Genomic DNA, 20,122 nt, shown 5'->3' with positions numbered 1-20,122 from the left:
TCAGAGAGCAAACCATATGTCATTCCCCAAACTGAACTAGAAATACAAAATCCCTCTCACTGAGGGCCTTACTGATTTCAAAAGATAAACAAATCAAGCAACTCAAAGTCCTTTCAAAACCCAATCTGATAAGCAGGAAATACTTATTACCTTTCAGCCATCAAATCAACCTAATATTAATGATTTTTTTCCATGACCTTCTAAACACATGAAAGTTAACTTAATAAGGTCAACAAGAGGATATCCAAGACAGATCTCTCTCAAGTCTGCAAAGGCAAGTAACAAACCGCTTTGCTTCCATGACTTTGGCAAAATTCCTCTATGCCAATTACGAGATTTGCTAGCTCACCATGACAGTCATTCTTTGACATACAGTGAAACATAATGCATTCCTTATTTGCTGTTTTTTCTTATTCTTAACTGCAAAGTCAATCCACAGCCAGAATGTTGTTACATTCACATTATACAGCCCAGTTCAAAGCAAGACATACATGGATGTGGACTGCTTTGAGGTACTCACTTCTCTGTGCTTTTTTGGAAATTAATCTAACAAAGTGCCCCATGCAGGAACCCTAAGCAAAGGGAGAGAGCACTTCAGAGCAAATCTCTGTGCATCCAACAGGAGAGAGGCTATGATGCAACACTGCCAGGATGGCACAAATGTTACGTAAACCTTTCACAATAACACAATAATTTAGATTTTTGTTTCATTGTTGTTTTACAAAGTGACTTCCTTCTGCTATTCACAGAACAGTAACTTTTCCTTGAAAAATAAATCTCAAAAAAGCTAAGTCACTCTCAGTCCTGGCAGATGTCACCTTGAACGATGCCCATGTACCCTACAGGATGCCCAGTAAGAAAGGGCAGCATGGTGCACCAAGAAATTGGTTATTCAAACAACACAGACACAAGACTCCCAGACTCCACAAAAGACCCATGATGCTTACAAAGTATTTGACTTTTTTGTTGTTGTTGTTTTGTTCTGGGGGGATGGGGTTGTTGTTGTTCTTTGGTGAAAACATGAATGTCCTATTTAAAAGCCAAATAATCTCAATTCACAAGAGCTACATTACTGCATAGCCCATTCACAAATTGAGTTATAAACCATTTTGGGGGGGGTTGTTTCCTTATAAGGTTGTTTTAGGACCAGACTTTGCTAATGCTCTATGTCATAAATTCTCTAACTTGTGTACTTACGTCCAGTTTACGTCTATTTATTCTTGTACCAACAGCGTCCTTGAGCTTGAACAACACTTTTCCCCCTTGCGCTTCTCCTTGTGATGCATTCAGGCTGCTCCCTTTCTCCGCTCTCCTCCCAGCCTTCATTTCGCCATGCTGGGGAAGGAAGAAAGCCAAGTACGGCCGTGTTCGCCCGCTCTCCTCGCCGACCGCCCCATGCCCATTCCCCACACCAGCCCCCACCCCAGAGCAGCCCGGCTGCCCCCCTCGGCATCCTCTGCCTGTCTGAAAGCAAAGTGCCCACCGACCCGATGCCGGACGGCAGTATTGCTGAGTGCGGCACAAAACCACGAGGAAGTGCCAAAAAACTGGAACCTGAGAAGGCCTGAGGAAGCAAATGTTTTATGGCCTATCACTGAGTACTTGGCTGCTTTCTAGAGAAAGACGATGATGCCTTCGAGAAAACCAAGCTTCTCCTTTTGATGATGGGCTGAATCTCAGCCAGGACTGTGAAAACGCACCATTTGCTAGATGGTGACATTTTAAACTCGTTCCACCCAGGGAAATGGTTCAGTCTGGGGAAGAACAGGGTTTCAGCCTTGATTAATGATGTAAAGAAACAGCCACGCTGTGTAAAACCGGGAAAGGAAAGGGGTGGGAAGGCTGGCAGGACCAGGCCTCTCCAGCCAGCGCTGCCACCGGAGCAAAGCTCAGCACCCAAGTTTTGCTGCAGTGCAGTTCTATCAGACATACACCACCAGCAGCATCCTCCACATCCCTCCATCTGCCTGTTCTCACTGATTCAAAACCAGTTCACTACCTGCAATGCAAGTGACATTGTTAATACATTACCAAAAGCAGCAGCTCAACCATATGCAAGGGCAAGCCCACCCCTTCAGCATCCACTCTTCCCTCCACAATAGCCTGCGTTGTGCCACAACATGGCAGTGCCAAAGGGACCAAGACTGAGCTTCCTGCTTACTGAGCTACCAGGACCATAAGGAACCTCTTTCCCCATGGGATCAGTTCCCATTACCTCCATTAACCAAAGCAAACCATTCCCATGTATCTCAACCACATGGCTATCTGCAGGACACTGCCTTTTACCATAACTAGATTCTCTGTAAACACAATTCAGACCTTAACTTTTTATTTTTCTCCAGTTGTAATTTTTTCTTCTTCTTCAGGATTGGTGTTAATTTTACTACAGCTACCAGTCAATGAGCAAGCAGGGCTTTTTCTTTCTTCCTTTCTTTCTTTGTCTTTCTTTCTAATGCTTGTTATATCTCTCCTACATACTTCCTCCCTGCACAGAAATATCCCTTCAAAGCTTGATATTATTGAGCAGCTTTCAACCATGCCCAGCAGAGCCGTGTATTCTCTGCATTTGTCTGGCCTTTGTTTCTAGGAATGAAATACCAGTGTCTTAACAGTGTGACTTCATTTCACTACTTCATTCCAATACTTGTTCTATTTCTATCCCACTGGGTCAAACTCACCTATTGTGAGACCTCACCGATTTCAATTACATCAGGGATTAATTTGTTCCATGGCGTTGAAGCTGTTAATGCAATCCTTGCTGGCTCTAGATTAGAAAAGGCACGATCAAGACCTCCCTCGCAGGCAGTGTGTTTAACAGCAGTCTTGATCTTCATTTTGTTCTTTTTCTCCCCCCCCCCCCCCTCCTTTGTGCCCCTTTGCCCCTCTTTTCACAATCTTCTCCTTCCTTTCTAAATTGCCCTTATCAGAACTGGGTGGTCCTCCTGACTTCCACTGTTACTGGCAGAAAGTTGCCTTCCAGCAGCCGCTGCCCAGCATTTGCGAGGGAGCCTTCCCTGCTGGAAGGTCAGCGGTGACAGGTCCGACCTGGCGCTGCACAAGCTCGTGGCAGCTTCATGAAAACAGAGCACAAGGAAGGTCTCAGCAATGGACGTTAAAACCAAGTCCTCCTGCGCTGCCCTCCCTCTGGCATCTCCTCTCCCCAGGATGTCACAGGGAAGGGCCAGCTCTGAGGAGTCACTGCAGGACTCTGCGCACCCAGGTGGATCTGCAGGAGCTCAGCTCTGCAGCTCAGAGCATCATTCATAGCAATTAGGTTCTCTAGGAAAAAAAAAAAAAAAATAGATTCACCACATTGCAGGTGGAAGCCTGAAATATGAATTTGTTAAGTGACTCTAGTTCTCCATTCTGGAGAGGGTGTGATCATGGCAACCCAAACTGTGGTGCCAGCCCTGTGAAGCACTTAAATGTCACCGGGACCATGACCTCACTGCACTTACAGTGCTCTGGATGCTTCCCACAATGCAGATTAAACCCAGCCTGTGCCATGCAGCCCTTGCAGAGAAGACAGGATTGGCTCTAGAGGATGCGTTACATTACAACAGGCTTCCCAACAGTAATGATCTGCAAAAATCACTGCTTTCACAAGCCTGAGCTTTCCAAAGTACTCCCCTTTAACACTGAAATCTCCTGCTTTAATTATTCCCCAGATGGTTTTTGCTGGGCAATAGCTAAGCTCCTATTGTTGCAGCTTCACCACAGTTATTTCCGACACCTGCAAGTTCAATGAGGGCAAAACAAAACCCAAAACAATTTCCCACCTTCCCACCGTGCCTTCCACAGGGTGCACTCACAGGAGGAAGTTTCGGCATTCATTAATTCACCACACACTCTACATTCCCAGCTCAGACCGACTGCGCTGGCTTTCAGAGCGCCAGGGACGTCACTGAAAGTGGGTCCCATGGGACTTGTGAGCAAGACACAGTATGGCACTGTCACTGTAGGCATAGGAGATAGCAGAAGCACCATCACTTCAACAAGCTGAAGCTCCTAGCTGATCAGTGGCAACATGCTCCAAGCTCTGCAGGAGCCACGGGTGACCCATGGCTCTGTGCTACTGCCACCACTGCTAGCACCAGGATGTATTTTTTGGAAGTAGATTCATGCTTATGTGCCCCTGCCATCACCAGAGCAGCCCTCCCTCGTGGCATGGATACTGCTGCAAAGAAAACAGTAACCAGGCTTTGCAAAACAGCCTCAGTCAACCTCTGAAATCCCGGATCCACAACACCAGCCGTTGGATTCGGGGAGCTTGCCATACTACAACTGCCTTTGCTAACAACAACGACAACAAAAATGTTTCTTTTCATTAGGGAGAAAATACTCACGCTGAAATAAACTGCCCTGATATGCAGGAATGAAAACTAGCCAGCAATTCAGACTGCTGCAAGTAGTTGTCTTTCAGTGTTTCTGAACAGTTGAAATGTGCATTCAGAAAACAAAACCTGGAGAATAAAATGCCAAGTCTCTTCAGCCTAAAACGCACTCACCAAGCAAATCTGGTGCCCAGCACGGCAGCAGCACAGAAACCCCTGAGCCCACGCACAGATCACCTGCACCAGGAGCCATGAAGGAGGCGATTTTGAAGCAGACCCAGAAGCAGCAAACAACTGCCCCCAAACAACAAGGAATGCCTTCACAAAAAGCGTGGGCATCTCTACAAAAGGCAAAAACAACAACAATAGGGCTGCCCCTGCCCTGCTGCCCATCCCAGGGTGCTGCTGGCCGTGTGGCCCCAAATACATGCCTGGCTCGAGCAGCTGCAGTGCCCCGCTTGGCACACAGCAGCAGAGGAGCCCGGGCTGGCCACGCCAGCAGGCTGAGGTGGAAACCAGGGCAGTCCTCAATGCAGGGTGTTCTGGGACAAAAGCTACACACACACCCCACTAAAAATACTTACAAACAAATTGTTCATCTCTTCAAATGATACCAAAAAAAAAAAAAAAACAAATTCAAAACAGTTCTGAGCTTTTCTCTCCTCCCCTCCATCAGCAGGCACATCTTTCTGGGGCAGATGCTCCAGCCATGCATGAACCTGTGTGGCCTGCTGTTTTGCAGCAGTAAAGAGAAGAAACCCAAGCACACTACCCTGAAACAGGTCAGATAACCCTGGAAAAAGGCAGTCATTCCTCTGTAGGAGTTACAGTGACGCTTTAAAGCACAAGCCCATCGGGTCCAAAGTAACATCTCTGGCTCTTCTGCTCAATGCCAGCCCCGCTGGGACCTCCACGAAAACAGTAGCAAAAGCCCAAGACATGGGAAATGCAAGTGATGCTCAGTAAAACACCACTGTCAGGAGGAGACAGACGATCACCAGAGACCGATCTCCCCAGAAAAGAAATAAATATTTGCAGTGGCAGCACAGCAGCAGGGATCTGGTGTTTACCCAGGTAGCTCCTTTCATCCCCGTCCCTTGACATCGTCCAAGGAACACACAGGTCCCTGCTCCCACTGCAGAAAAGCAACTCCCTCTAGGGTAAAGCATGGCAACTGCTGACAGCACACACAAGTTTAGGGCAGCATTTCCAGAACTCCTTTTTCTACTGAATTTACAAAGGAAACAGAGATGGGAGCTACTGCCCAAGGAGACAGCTATTAGCCACCAGCACCCATCTCACGTGAAAGGTGGCTTCTCCAAAAGCACACAGCTCCCATTTCTCTGCTGATTCAGCGGCGAGGATGCTGGAGACCCTATCGAATTATCCTGTGCCACTTCTCCTCTATCACATTTCCTCTGGAAACCTTTCACTAAGCTGCAGACAGTCCCACTCCTGCTTATTCTGGCAAGATAACACAATGACCTGACATGGGACAGCTGCCAAGTGGAAAGGGACCTGCTCAGGTGTCACCCCATGATTCGGCAGCATCTACACAGCTCTGGAATGTAAGAAAACAGCTGTGGGCAAGGACGGGAGGGTTAATTCATCTAACAGTACCTGGAGGCCAATCTGGGGATTTTCTGGAACTGCAGGAGCCGTTTCACTGGGAAGCTAATTAATTTGTGCTGCCGATACCTCCCTTCTGCCTTACCTTCGTCTCTGCCAGCCTGCATGCGATTTTTATTTTTTCACGCCTACTTTTTGGACAGGCTGGCATTAGCTGTTTGAGATGCCAAAGCCTTCGTATAACTCGTCCCCTTCCCTCCCTACATCTCAAGTTTCTGTTTTCTGTTTCTGTTTTCCTACAGGTGCCTGCAGCTGAGGATCACCTCCACTCCTGCTGTCTCTGCTCTGAATGGAGGTGTCTGCAGGTTCGAGGCAAGGATCAAATCCATTTTATGGAAACTACCAAAGCATCACTGGAAACTGGTAATGCACAGCAGCCCCAGTGTGTTTCCTGAATACCAGCCTGATGAGGCCTGTTATTGAGGGAGAGAAGCCCTGTCTCTCTGGGCTGATCTCTTTCAGAGACAAGTCAATGCCCAGTGGGGATGCCCAGCCTGGGGCAGCCTCTTCAGCCTGACCCCGCACAGCACTGCAGGAACCAGCCCCTGGAGCTCTCCACAGCCACCAGGGACTTGGATAAAGCAAGGTCCTGTGGTAACAACACTGGAGGAAGATTAATCAGGGTGAAAAGTGGAGCAGACCAGCAATTCGCCTAAAAATAAATTGCAATTTATGAAGTCACAGCCGTGGAGCTGAGCACCTGTTTCAGCCACACACTTTGCCAATGAGTTTCCTTTTCCTTTCCCCACATTACCGTGACCAAGCACCTGCAATGTTAGGGTCTGTCCCGCATAATCCTCTGCCTGTGTACATGAGAAATTTCTTTATCTGCAAAAATCTTGCAAGTTATTTCTGGAACAGGGCTTTCCAGAGCTGATTTTGATCAGTAATTCACTTATTTGAAACATAAGATGTAAAGTTTCCATCATCTTTGTGTGGGAGATATTTTGCCTTGATCTTGCTGTAAGGTTTCGCAAGGCAAACAAAGCAATTCCATGAACCGTGCCGCACAGCGGAGCTTTCTGAACCCCAAAGACATCCCTGCAGGAACCTGCTGAAGCAGGCGATGGACAGATCCAGTTTCCATTTGAAGATGTGTTACTACTTTTAAATAAATCTCTTCAAATCTGCTTACCTGGGAAGACCCAGTTCTATTTAATGAGTTTAATTGATTTTCACTAACAACTGCCTTTTCCTCTTAAGAGCATTTCTCCAGGGCCATCCCATCTCAAAGCACACTGCAAACCTGCTGCCACCATCCCAGAGGTGAGACAAGCCCCTCTGCAGCACTACTTTAGCAGGTACTGAGCTGGCATGATGGGCAGTGCTAACAGGAGCACTGAGCATGCATTTGGTGCTCCCGGCTTCCCTTTAAAGCCCTGCTGCCACAGCGTCTCCTTTCTGATGAAGCCCGAGGGTATTTATCGCTGCCTGCTCCTGCTTGCAAGTCTGCTTAAACAAATCACCCCCGAGCCTGCTGCCTTGGGATAACGGGCTCTGCAGGCATTTTTTACTCGGAGTTATCAACTCTGCTCTGCCTGCAAAACCCATCAACCATAAAGAGAGAGCAATAAAAAATACCCTGCCTGGGCTACTCTGCGCTCTTCCTCCAGCACAGCCAGCACCACGTATCTGCTAACAGCACGGAAAGTTTGCTTTCCCCAAAAGTTATTTTCAAGCTCCATTATCTCCCCTGTTTACACCACGCTCCCTATATTATCAAGAGATCTCCAAGTAATTTATAAGCCCACCAGCTCCCGTGCTAACGTGGCAATAAATCAGGCTTACACAGAGTGTTGCCTACTGTCGGGAGCAGCGGGCAGGACGTGGCTGGGCGAAGGCACGCAGCAGCAGCCACCCCACGTCCTCTGCAGCCACCAGCCCCCTGCAGATCGGATGGGAACCTGGCTAACTGCCCCACAGCCTGCTCCTGGACAGCACCATGCAGAGGTAGGATGTAAACCGTGTCTTAGGAACCCAAGAAGCTGCAAAGGGAAGCTCCATTGAAAGTGGAGTGGCTTTTTTCTTCCTATTTTTTCATTTTTTATTCCTATTTTTTCAAGCTGATACCTAGCTAGGCAGTCCTGAGTACTGCATCTCTACAACTCTGCCTGCTGAACCCAGCCCTTGGATGAGACAAGTGAGACAAGGCACGCACCACTGATGTGCTCTTCCAAGTGCTCCACCTTCAGCAGCGCTCAGACGACTTGTTTGGAGTGGGCTGGTTTTGTTCTGAATGGGCTGGACGTTTATTTTTAACTATCTGGGGAGGATTCCAGTCTGCGCCTCACCTCGCTGTGTTTTCCCCATCCGACACAAATACAAGCACACAAAAGAGGGTTTTCTTTTTAAAAAATCCAACCAAAGGAGGAGGATGTTTTTGGCTATTTTCCTTGAGGAAAGAGGTTGCCCATCTAATAATCCCTAAATGGGCAGTGGGTTGTTGGGTTTTCATCTGCGCCTTTGAGCCTTCGATCCCTCTGCCAGGTTGCTGGTTTTCTTTTCCACAGAGTTGCAAAACCCCTGAATAACAAGGTTTGTGCATGGAAGTGCTGACACAAACCTTAACTACAGCATCCTGAACATGATACCAGAATAAGGACGCTCCCTGTGTGGCCCAGAGTATGGATAAATAAAGCATTTCAGCAGCCAGCGCCGACAGATCATAAACCTCCACAAGCATAAATACCAACAACAACCCAAAAAGATTAGAGGGCTTTACGGGTGAGCCAGGCTGGGATGATTTAGAGTTGGGGTGGAAGGGTCATTATTTCTGAATAGGTGGGGGCAAGCGGGCCAAAGAAATCAATAAACCATTCGGCTGCCAGGGAAGGAAGGGGCCAGTCTGATTGTGCGGACGCGAGCCCGACGTGCTCCGCATCAGGCTGGGGACACCTCGGGCTCACCAGCGCCGACGGCTGCGGGCAGCACACAGCACCCCACTGCAAAACGAGGGCACCCATGGGACAAGGCCAACCTCCGTCCCCACTGCAAGCACGAGCTGTGGGACCGAGCTCACCCCAGGACTAGCCACAGTGGGCTCCTGCTTCCTGCAGCGAGCGCAGAGCTTCACAGCCGCCTTCCCAGACCAACAGCTGCTGACCGCGGATTTCAAAGGCCACTAGCAATCCCTCCCCTGCCTTTTTTCTCTTCTCGTTCAGCCCTCCTCCTTCCCAAATCTTGGATGTTTCCTTCCCCCGCTTCCTTTCTAGTGAGCTGAGCAATGACGAATGACTTGGGCTTAACAGGCTTTGCAGTAGGGAGCGAAGCCCGTTTATCAACATAACAAATATATAATGTACAAATAAACACCTACTTGTACCTAATAGGCCAATGCACCTGGAAGCCCACCCTTGGGACGCCACACAGCCGGGCATTCAGGTGCCCATGGACATTGGCAATGCCAACAACTTCCATGAGGAAGCCTGAGCTCACAAGCCTACAGGTGCAAATGGGAAGGATCTCCATTCCCAGCTAACCAGAGCAACAAGGCGGTGCTTGGCATGGGGGGAAAACTACAGAAACCTGCTCTGATGCCTCCCAGTGAGCCAGCCACCCCCTCTGCTGCCTTTCCAACTATATTTAAAGGAAACTCTCTCTATATCAGTTAATAAAATAGCTGGAAACCTGACCAGGTCATGTCAAGCTTAGCGGAGTTAATGAGTTTCAACTTTACGTAGAACCTTGAGAGTTTTTAAAATCAGTAATTTCATCTTCCCTCCAGAAATGAATTCCTCAATGGTTACACTGCAAAAATATTCCTAGGACAGACAATTCTGCTGCTAATATACTAAAGATGGCATTAAAAAAATCAGATTAATATTGAGCCTTATCAAACGTACAGTACAAACCATGTGTTGAATTTAATCCAAACCAAACTGTCAATCTGCCTTCGGGATCAGATATAACAAACATGTGAGCCTGGGGCCAGAAATGAAAGCATGGTTTGTTTTCTAATACAAGATTTGTACTGATCTCTATTAGCTGCGCTCCTGCACGCAAATCTTGACACTGCAAATGCCGGACAAATACAATTTCTTATTTTTCCGCTTTGGTGAGCCGGGAAAAGTTTTGTTTGTTTCTAATCAACCTTGCATTGCAGGTTTCCTGTTTTCAGGGAACAACTCTCAACAGTTTCTGAATATAAATCTTTTTTTGAAATGTTTCAAATAGGGAAAAAAAAAGGAGGTATTATAATCATTAGGCACAAAAAGTTTGGGCTGCTGCAGCCCCGCACAGCCTGCCTATACCAAGGAGACCCAACACACTTTGCTGCACCCACCACCAGCCTCCAGAAAGGGACTTTCTGCCATAAAGCCTGAGGTTCCCTGGTGATTCCTTCCTCCGACACCCCAGCATTTGTGCCTGTGTCACCAGGATGCCATAAAGCCCCGTGCCTCATCCCAGATGTCCCCATCCCTGTGCTCACCGAGCATCCTTCTGCAAGGGAACCTGCGGGATGGGTGGGAGTCCTGCCGGCACCAGCATTTGGGACCAGCAATGAAAAAGCACCAACAGCCCCCCAATTGGGCTGGGAATGCCTACAGATCCCCTCCTTCCTGGGCTGCCACCCAGCTAAGGTCACAGCTCTGCGAGCTCAGCCGGAGCTAGTGCAGGTTTTGTTAGACAAACCCGCTGCTTGACCCGGTGTTACTCAGCCTCTTGGCACGCACCGCTACGGCGAAATCATGCTCCCAGACAGAAACGGGAACCACACAAGTAAATTCCATTTTCTTGTTTGCTAAATTCAAAGGGCAATTAAATTCATATTATCTACTCTTTCAATATAAACTGCCAGAAAGAAACTCCTCTGCCTCTCTGGCAGACTATTCCCATCTATTTGCTTCCCCTGCAGATCACCGCGATGCTCACACTGCGGGATCAGAAGCGAGCACGACCCCACACAAATCCCCCCAGCAGCCCCACAGCTCCCTGCCCAGCCCCAAGCCCATCAGATTTGCTGATGATACTGTCTTTCCCTGCAGTTATGCCAGCTTGTCACGCAGCAGCAAAATCCGACAGGGCTTCCCATGGAATTCAAGACAGAGTTTGCAAAAGAATCGCCTGGATAACGGCACCAGGCACACGCAGCACAGTATTCCTAGGAAAGGCCCCCACAGCCAGCCCCACTGGCTTTCCTATTGATTGCTGGGGGGCCGCTTGCCGTTCTGATCTCAGCTGGTCGGAAGTCTCACCAATCGCTGTAAGGTCACGACCACGGGGTCAGAAACCTGCACTACATACATCATAATTTATTTTACAGATAATCAATACAGACCCGCGCCGTGCAGTCTTACAGTGCGGCGTCACAGCTAGGGGCTGATGCTGCTCGTGCAGTATTGTAACCCTAAGGCCTGGCAGCTTACAGGGTGAAAATCAGCTTTCATTTTACAGTTGTAAATTGTGGCTGGAAACCGAGTGCACACCCCACCAGCTATGGGTTGGTACTTTCATACAACTGGGTAACATTCTGCTTATGGTTTGAATCCAGACAGTACTAGCATCTGTTCAGCATCATCTCTGTCGCAGAGATAATTCAACAGGACAAGCCCAAAGAGAGGCTCGGTTAACGTATTGCCCAAGGCGTGCATAGAAGGAGGGGTTCTCAGCTCAGAAACAGGGTCAGTCCCATTCTGGGGGAAAAAAATCCCAGCACTTCAGTGCCAGGTGTGGGTGGCAGGGAGGAACCAAACCAAGACGCCACTCCTTGCCGTCTGAGCAAATTCTCATCAGCAACCAAAGACTCTTCAAATGGATTAATAGCAACAGAGAATTAGCAAAAAGCCCTTCTACCAGCGTTGACTTTCACCCTATTTTCTAATTTGTATTCCCAGGGTTTGGGGAAACACAACCCACCAGCTATGCCCAGGGCACACACCGCAAACCTTGTTATTTGATGGGCTCACCATTGCCTGCTGCAGTTGTGTTAATTCTGCTTTGCTGCAGGAGGGTAGCTCAGGATATTGCAAAAGATACACCAGCTTTTTAACAAGCTGTCCTTGAAAATGATGCCAAAGATGGTATTTTAGCAGGAAAGACAGGAGGATGAGAAATACACAGAAGGAGAAAGAGGAGCTGGGAGGAAGAAACAGCACTGGAAATACCTTGCAGGACAAGCAATCCACTATTAATTAATTGCTGTGCTCTGGTATTTGTGCAGATGCAACATGAAGCGCCCTGGGAAATTCACCAAGATCTAGTGATCAATCTCTAGGTGACCTGTGGTATAAAACGTTACCAGGAGGCTCATAGGGCACACCGCGTCCCACTTCACTCCCCTTTGGTGCCATCCCCCTGCTGTTTGCTGAATGCAGCCCCTCCAAACCACACAGTCAGCAAAGCTGCAGGACAACGAGCTATGCTTCCACCTGCCTCATTTTGTCCCTATGTCCAGAGCTCTCCTGCAGGCTTTTAGGATGCCCAGGGCCAGCCAAATCTGCCCCAATTAGCCCAGCCCAGGAAAGCACTTCCTCACCTTTAATCTCGGTGGTGCGGTGCGAGCCCCAGGGCTGGGCTCTGCCTCATTGCCTTTAATTCCTGGGCAGCACAGCTGCAGGACCCGCTGCACCCTCCCGCCCTGCACTGCTCCCCGCTGAGCAGTTTCTATCCCATTTCAAGCACCCTCGGGTGAGCTGTGGTCAGCCAGCACCCGCAGCTCTGCCTGTTTCCTCCAGAGCAAAGCTCACCTCTGCCAGCATCACCCTGGACGGGGTGAGCACCACTTGAGCTGCGAAGCAGCCAAGCAAACAGCACCTATCTACAGAGGATGCTGCTGTCACACCGTAAGGAAGCGTTTCCCAAGGAGTGTTGGAGCAGAGCGACACATTTCTTATTTCTCCACCTGAACCCTTCTCCAGCAGGCTACAGGAGGAGGCAGGCATGCTCATGGGAACACCACTGTGGGCAGCGAGCAGGGCGTATCGGTGCCCACCCGGGAGGATGTCTCTCCACTAAGGGGGAAGCACTGCCACGCGTTTTAGCCCAAAATCCAGCTGTCAGCCCAGGCAGGAGAGGCAGGGAGGAGGCCGAGGGGAGGCTGCCCTCCAAGGGAGCTGGCAGGAGCGGGGGCTCGGCCCCACACCCCCCCGGGGGGATCGGCACGTCCGCTCCCACCCACCGCAGACACCGGCGCGGCGAGGAGCTCTCACAAAAGAAAGCACGCAGACCATGACAGGCTAAGCCTCCTCCTTCCTCTCTCTGTTCTCCTTTCTTTCTCTCTTCATGCTATGGCAAGGCTGCTGAATGCCAATAAGAAAATACTTTGGCAGACTCAGACGGTCTTTTCTATGTTTTTTTTGTTTTTTTGTTTTTTTTCTTATTTCCCCTCCAGCTACTTCTCTGGATGCCTAATCCTCAGTGGGCGTCCCAAGAGATGCTGCGAGCAGGGAGATGCATGGCTCTGCACAATGCCCGCTCCCACCTGCAGGACCGAGCCTCAGAAAGCCAGGAGAGGGTCAAACCCCAGCCCCACCACCACCACAAAAAGGTGCAGGGGGCTCAGAAACCCACAGGAAAACCCTGCTTGTCCCCGTGGCTGGTCGGTGGCTCCCCAAGAGAGATGAGCTGCTGCCATGAGCCTCATCACTCCTCCCGTGACGAGCAGGGGTCAGGATGCCCACGGAAGCCAGGCTGGAGTCTGCCCTCACACGCCTGCACACAGGCACCACAAGAAGGCAGATGGCTCCTTCTGAAATATTGCAGTTCCCTGAAAACATTTTTTCACCTGCTCTTATCAAAACTGATATCAAAAGCATCCAAATCTGGGAGAAGTCAAAGCACAGGAAGATATCGCTGGTAGGGAGGAGAGGAGAGCACGCAGTAGGGGTTTTCCCAGCTTCCGAGGAAAGGAAGAGACCCATAAAAATGCTCTGAGGGTCCAGGAAGGAGGTCACAGATCCAGAAGAAGGACTTTTAACCCCAGGGGAGACTTTCTCTCGAGTTCAGACTCCTTCACGGAGCAAGAGCCACTTGCTCAGCTGTGTTCACATCACAGCCTACAGAAAGCCAGCCTGGTATTATCAGCCTACAGCAAAATAAAACATCCCGGGTTGCTGCTGATGCTGGTGAGTCCTGGCGATGCTGGTGATCACACCTGAGCTCTGACAGACCCTCAGCTGCCCCCCCTGCCTTCAGCAGCATCCCCATATCCAAAAACGCACCCACAGTGCTCGGGAAGCATCAGCCCTGCCCCTTCCACTCTTTTCTGTCCTTATTTGCTACCTTACAGCCAAGCTGCTGCACAAGCAGCCGTTAAGCAAGCATCCCTTCAAACCCCAGCATCGTTCACCTCCATCCAGTTTTGTTCATGCCAGCTGCAATATAGAAGATAAAATACAGATCAGCTACAACCCCACAGCATGTCCAGCTATCGTGGACAGGGAAATTGGACCCCCCGCCCCCCCAAATACTATTCTCTCCTGCACGCTCACCTCAACAATGGCCAAGCCCTTCCTTGTTTCCTTGAACCACCCCGCACATCTCCAGAGCTTTGAAAGCTCAATGCAAGCCGCAATATATGTTTGGAGATGGAAGCATCTGAGCAGCAGCTCTGCTTTGCCACAACACACACAGAAACCACCAAGCCCCAAAATACTGAAGCATGCACGCTTGGCTCTGCCTGCTCCACGCTGCCTCCCATTTCTCCAGAGCCCGAGCGTCTCCAAAGACCCAGACAGAAGCAGGGCACGAGGGGCAGGTTCAGGATGCTGCGTTTCCTAGAGCAGAGCGGTGAGTCAGCAGGAAAAATAATGAAATAAAAAAATCACTTGTGGCAAGCAAGCACGGTCATTTCCTTGAGAGCAAGGGATTTAAAACAAGAACCTGTGATTCAATATGCGGTCAGCCCCTGCCTGCTCGGGCTGCAGGCTAGCTGCAGGACAGCCACGGAGCCATGCAAGTGGGTGTTTTGTCCACCCCGAGCACCCAGCCCTGAGCACGGAGCCGCACACACGGCACCACCAGCTCCATCCCCTGCTGGGGCCGTGCTCTCCCCACCACCGAGCTCCTCCGCTTCCAGCTCCAGCAGGTTTTGCTCATGCAGTTCCTCCTGAGCTCTCGCTGCCTAATAATTGAGAGTTGCTGTGACCAGAAAACTCAACATAAGATTTTCCTGCTCGAGCTCAGCCCATTCTCAGCCTTTCCAAGACCACCGTTAGCACATTTTGTCCTTCACACCAGCACCACTAAAGCTACCCGTCAGCACCCCCGTGGAGGAGCTCATGGGGTAACGCAGCACAGCAGGACAGCTCGGTGCTGAAGTTGCTGGTGATGGTCACAGTCCCAGCTGAGCAGAGATGACAACCATGGCATCTCATCTCTCCCCAGCCCCCGGAGCCCGTCCCCGTGCCTGCTTTGTTCTGGTGGCACTGGCGGCCCCCAGGGACCGGCGCAGAGCCGGGGGAGAAGCGGCCCCGTCGCTGCCGCTCGGCAGACTCATGCCTCTGACATGTGCTGCGCGCAGCCCGGCCAGACCGCAGGATCTGGCTCGCTGAACGTGTGGAAGCAACGCTTCTCCATGTCTCACTTTACAAAGCCCCAAACAATAACTGTCTGTAGCTGCACAGGAGCTTAGGAGAAACATAAGTTACTATTGGCATAGCACGCAGCAGCCTTCCTCTTACACAACAACAGCAGATGTGAAAATAGCACGGTGCTGCCTTGTGCACTCCTCTGACCTCCTGTTTGCTTCTGGATCAGATTCCAAAGCTGGATCTTAACCTACAAGAGCAAAGGATTTGGCCCTATCGGGGACCTCTCCATAATTTAAGACAGATGCACGTCGTGTAGAAGAGCACGCCGAGGTTTACCGGGGCAGGGGAGCGGCACGGCCGGGCAGCCCGTGCTGGCACTGCTGCTGCTGCTGCGCTGGAGGCAGCGCGGGTCCAGGAGAGCTGGCAGCTCCCAGCCCTGGCCCCCTGTGGTTCCGCTGGCCTTGTTCGAGGTGAGGAGCTCCCAAAGGTGACACGGTCCCAATGCCATCATCCTCGGGGCTGCCAGAGCCAGCATAATATGGTGACCCGTCAGCCACATGGACAGTAACACGTCCCCAGGGTGCTCAGAGACACAGGATGCATCGCGGGCTTCTTGGCTATGCTGCCCCCAAAACCAAACCCAAAACCGCACCAGGATGCACAGAGAGATGAGTGCGGGGAGAACAAATCACACCTGAAAGCGCGAGACAGCAGCGGGAGAACTCCACTGGAGAACGCCAAGGGGAAGTGCCAGCAGTCAGTGACCTGCATGGGGTCATCCCTGAAAGAAAGCTGCACAAGTCAAGTGATCTCTCCAGTGTCCCCAAGGACACCCGCTGCCCCTCCTGCCTAGAGCTGCTTTTGGGACTGCAGCATCCCCAGGCAGCAGAGCAACTGCCCAAGATGGGGATGTGGATGGAGAAAGAGCCACGCTCCTCACAGCCCTACCTGGAGGGGATGCAGCGCAGGGATGCTCGCTGCTGTGTGCAGAGCTGGGATCCCCTCTGACATGGGATGCCCTAGAGGAGCCCAACTCCTCCACAAGCCTAAACCTTGTTCCCAAAGCCCCCCGTGTCCTCACCACCCCGTGACCCCCCCACAGGTGATGCTTCCCCATGTAGAAACACCAGCGTGGGTCAGGCAGGGGCCTTGGTGCTTTCGGGGACGCTTCCAGCCTGCAGGCAAGCGGCGATGCCACCTTGCACAAATCCTCCTGCACGAGGAACCATGGGCACAAAACCCCCGGCACTGCCCCAGGTCCTGTCACCTTCCCATGCAGAGCCACGGGGTGATGCTCAGCAGCCCAGGAGCGCGGTGCTGGAGCCAGCAGGCAGGACGACCCGCTGCTCACGGCAACGAGGGGAGGTGAGAGCCGGCCTTCGAATATAATCCATCCACCCTGAGAATATAATCCGCTCCTAAACCTCCCCAACACAACGCAGAGCCCTTTAAGCAAAACCAAACAACTTCCTCCAGCCTAAATAAATATTAAACCTAAGCGATGCATTAATTTGCTCCAGTTCACCAAAGGCTAACTCCTACCCAAACTGATCATTATAAAAGAAATCCTATAATCCCTCGCTCCCATTCAGGCTCAAAACATGTAATCCCGTGAATAAATCCAGAAAGAAAGTGTAACAGAATGGGCAATAAAAACTTACAGCATTCACATCTTTTCATCTACCATTAATACTGTAAACACTCACTCGAAGGCCCTTGAGTATGACTAATCTCGTGTTTTGGCTCCCCACGCTCAGCGCCGTAAGAGCTCGCCTCGCGCCGCGGCACCCGCCGGGACCCGCCGCCCCCCGGCCCCGCAGCGCCCGGCCGGGGCGAAGCTGAGCGGCAAATCCCGCAAAATGCTGCAAAATCAGCACTAAAAAGAAAAAAAAAAATCGAGAAAGTATGGTTCTAATAGCACGAGAGCGCGGACTGACTTTTTTTTTTTTTTATATTATTTTATTGCTTTGGAAGCCTGCAAGCTCCAACTGTATAAATGCCAATAACTTCCCAAGTTTTAAGGCTGCTGAAGTAAGAGATCAGATTTTAGCAAGTGCTTTCCAGGCAGAGAGCCAAACTTTTCCTGATTCACTAAAAGCACCGAAGGGAAGGGGAGAGGGAGGGGGCTGGAGGGCTGATTAACTTCAGTTACCACACAATCGCAAAAAAACGTCTCCCTGCTGCAAAGGGTGCCATCGCTGCGAGCCCTGCGCAGCCTGTTATTCCTCGGGTTTGGAAAAAAAAAAAAAAAAAAAGGAAAAAAAAAAAGAAAAACATCAACAAAAAAATGCACTGGAGCAACGCAACGAATGCCTCCCAACCACAGGGTAATTTACAGCTGTGAAACCCCTCCCGACGAGGAGGCTGCTCCGCTGGTTTTATGTTCGAGCCACAATTTTCAGGGGGGATGAGGGGGGAAAAAAATAATCTGATTTTTTTTTTTTTTTAGAGGAAGGGAGCAGAGAAGGGGCTGGTTGGGTTTAGGCTTGGCCGGGGGGATGGAGCCCCCTCCCAAACCCATGACCATGCTTTGCCCAGACCCTGCCTAGCTGGAGGATGAGCAGGTGCAACCCTAGCCAAAACTTGGTGCAAGGCCAGGGGTGGCACGAGCAGCCCCCAGCCCAAGGGACACCGGCTGGGAGGTGACGGGGACACGGCACCTGCCCTACCCACCCCGCAGGTGGGCATCCCTGGAAGCAGCACCCTGGGGAGCCCCAGTGCTGCCGGGGGGCAGCGACCACCCGTCCCCGTCCCACGGGTGCTCCTCCAGCGGCTGCGTTCCTGCCGAGGCAGGATCAAAGGCAGGATCGGGCTTGGATTGCGTTCTCCTGAATAATGGGGAGGGAGCGCGCAGCCTCCTTCTCCTGGCTAGGGAAAGTCGTGTTTTTCAAAGTATCAGTTTTTGGGAGTAAGTTCCCTACGAAGAAGAAAAAAATAAATAAAAATGAAAATAGGGCGAGCAGGAGAGCGCCTGCTATTCCAAGGCAAGTGCATCAATCAACGTTGTGCGAGGAGGAGAGTCCAACACTGCCTCTCACATCATTAGCCAGGCTAATGCACTCCAGAGGATCCCGCTAACGCAGGCTACCGGCGCCCGGCTGCGCCCCAGCCCGCCGAGCACCGAGTGGCCACTGGAAAGCGGCTCAGCTCCCAGGGCAAGTGCCACTCCAGCATCTGGCGTGGGGATCATTTTAATGCGGCTATAAAAACTAGAGGGGGAAGAAAAGTGAAAGCCCCAGCCAAAACTGCCTGGCACTCCGAGGTCAGCACGCCGCCTTTGTTTCTTTTTTACAACCAAAAGCGAAAGAGGACAGAAAGGACACGTACCTGTACCTGAAAGCACAGCAGCAGGAAATGTAAACATCTGGAGAGGAGAAAAAAAAAGCAACAAAAGATCAAATGATGCGGTAAAATGGTTAAAGTCGGATTTTTTTTTTTTGCTTTGTTTTTCTTTGCGATTTTTTTTTTTTTTTTTTTAAACGGCGCAGCTCGATGCTCTGCGCATGAAAAGGCTCGGCTCCCCATTCCCACCTGATCGCGAGGAAAACGCAACCGGAGCCTCCAAAAGGAAAGTTTGAAAAAGAAAAGCAATTAAAAAAAAAAATAAGAAAAAAATAAAAATATTTTTATATATGTATATATTAAAAAAAAAAAAAAAGGAGGAAAAAAAAAAAAAAAAAAAGATGCCGTAATCCTTACAGGCAAGTGCAGGCGGAGAGCAGTGAATACATCGCTGGAGGAGAGGGGGAGGTCGGTGGCTTGCCGCTAGCGGAGTGCAGCCCCCCACCGCCCTGACATGGGAGCGATCCGGCCGGCAGGCTCCGCTCCGCTCCGCACCGCTGGAAGTTGTGGTACCGCCCGCCTTGCCTCCGCCGAGTGACTCGCTCAGGCATCAGCTCTCCTCTCCCCCTGTCTCTCCTCCTCCTCTCCCTCTCTCTCTCCGCCTTTGGGGGGGATGAAGGTGCTTATTGTCAGGAACTTCCGATCGTCAGCCCGTGCCCCCCCGCCGCTCCCCCCCCCCCCCCCCGCCCCGAGCCGGCTGAAGCCTCCCCGCGGCTCCGCGCCCCCTCCCCGGGCATGGTGCGGAGCGGAGCGGGGTGCGGAGGCGGTGCCCGGCCGGGGAGCCCCGCGAGGAGCGCTCGGCACGGCCGCTGCGGTGAAAAATAAAAGGGGGGGGGGGAGGAGGGGGGAGCACAGCCCAGCTGGGAGGGCTGGGAAAGCGTGAAAAGTATTACAAAAAAAAAAAAATAAGGAAAAAAAAAAATAAAAAAAAAATAAAAACACGGAGAAAGGGAGCGGGGCACGACGGAGCGGGCAGAGCCCGAGCCGCGAGGAAAACCCCGAAAACAATTAAATAATGGGGGGGGAGGAGGGGGCGCAGCCCGCTGCACACCCGTTTGGGGGGGGGGTCCTGGTGGGGGTCTTACCTCGGCGCGGCCGGGAGCGCGGCGCGTCCTCGGTGAGCACCGGGCGGGCGGCAGCCCCCGGCCCCCCCCGGGCTCCCCATCACCACCCACACCGGGCAGGGGCATCCCCCCCCGGCCCCCCCAGCCCCCCGAGCATCCCCCGGGGGTGTCCCCGCGGAGCGCCCTGCCCGGCGCGCTCCGGCACGGCTCGCCTGCCCTCCAGCGGCCGCACGGCAGCACCGCAGCCGCGCAAAGGAGCCCCGCCGGCCTCCCCCCCTCAACC

The 20,122-nt window shown here is 51.4% G+C and overlaps 1 protein-coding gene across 2 annotated transcripts in view; it reads right to left on the bottom strand.

The window, feature by feature from the left end:
* FGF18 (fibroblast growth factor 18) overlaps nt 1-19,243 on the bottom strand; it is a 69,444-nt gene extending 50,201 nt beyond the window's left edge. The window contains exons 1-3 of one of the 2 annotated variants that reach the window (XM_082771873.1): nt 19,133-19,243; nt 18,761-18,797; nt 1,198-1,335 (exon numbers count right to left, since the gene is read on the bottom strand). In XM_082771873.1, the coding sequence (XP_082627999.1) occupies nt 1,198-1,335; nt 18,761-18,797; nt 19,133-19,164 (207 nt within the window). In that variant the 5' untranslated portion in view covers nt 19,165-19,243. The remainder of the gene's footprint in view (nt 1-1,197; nt 1,336-18,760; nt 18,798-19,132) is intronic. The other variant, XM_082771872.1, reaches the window with a different exon arrangement.
* Between the last annotated feature and the right edge of the window lie 879 nt (nt 19,244-20,122).

This window comes from Aythya marila (genome assembly GCF_965140915.1).
Source record: "Aythya marila genome assembly, chromosome: 14".
In the NCBI taxonomy this organism is placed as follows: Eukaryota; Metazoa; Chordata; class Aves; order Anseriformes; family Anatidae; genus Aythya; species Aythya marila.
This window is presented reverse-complemented; position numbering and strand designations above follow the sequence as displayed.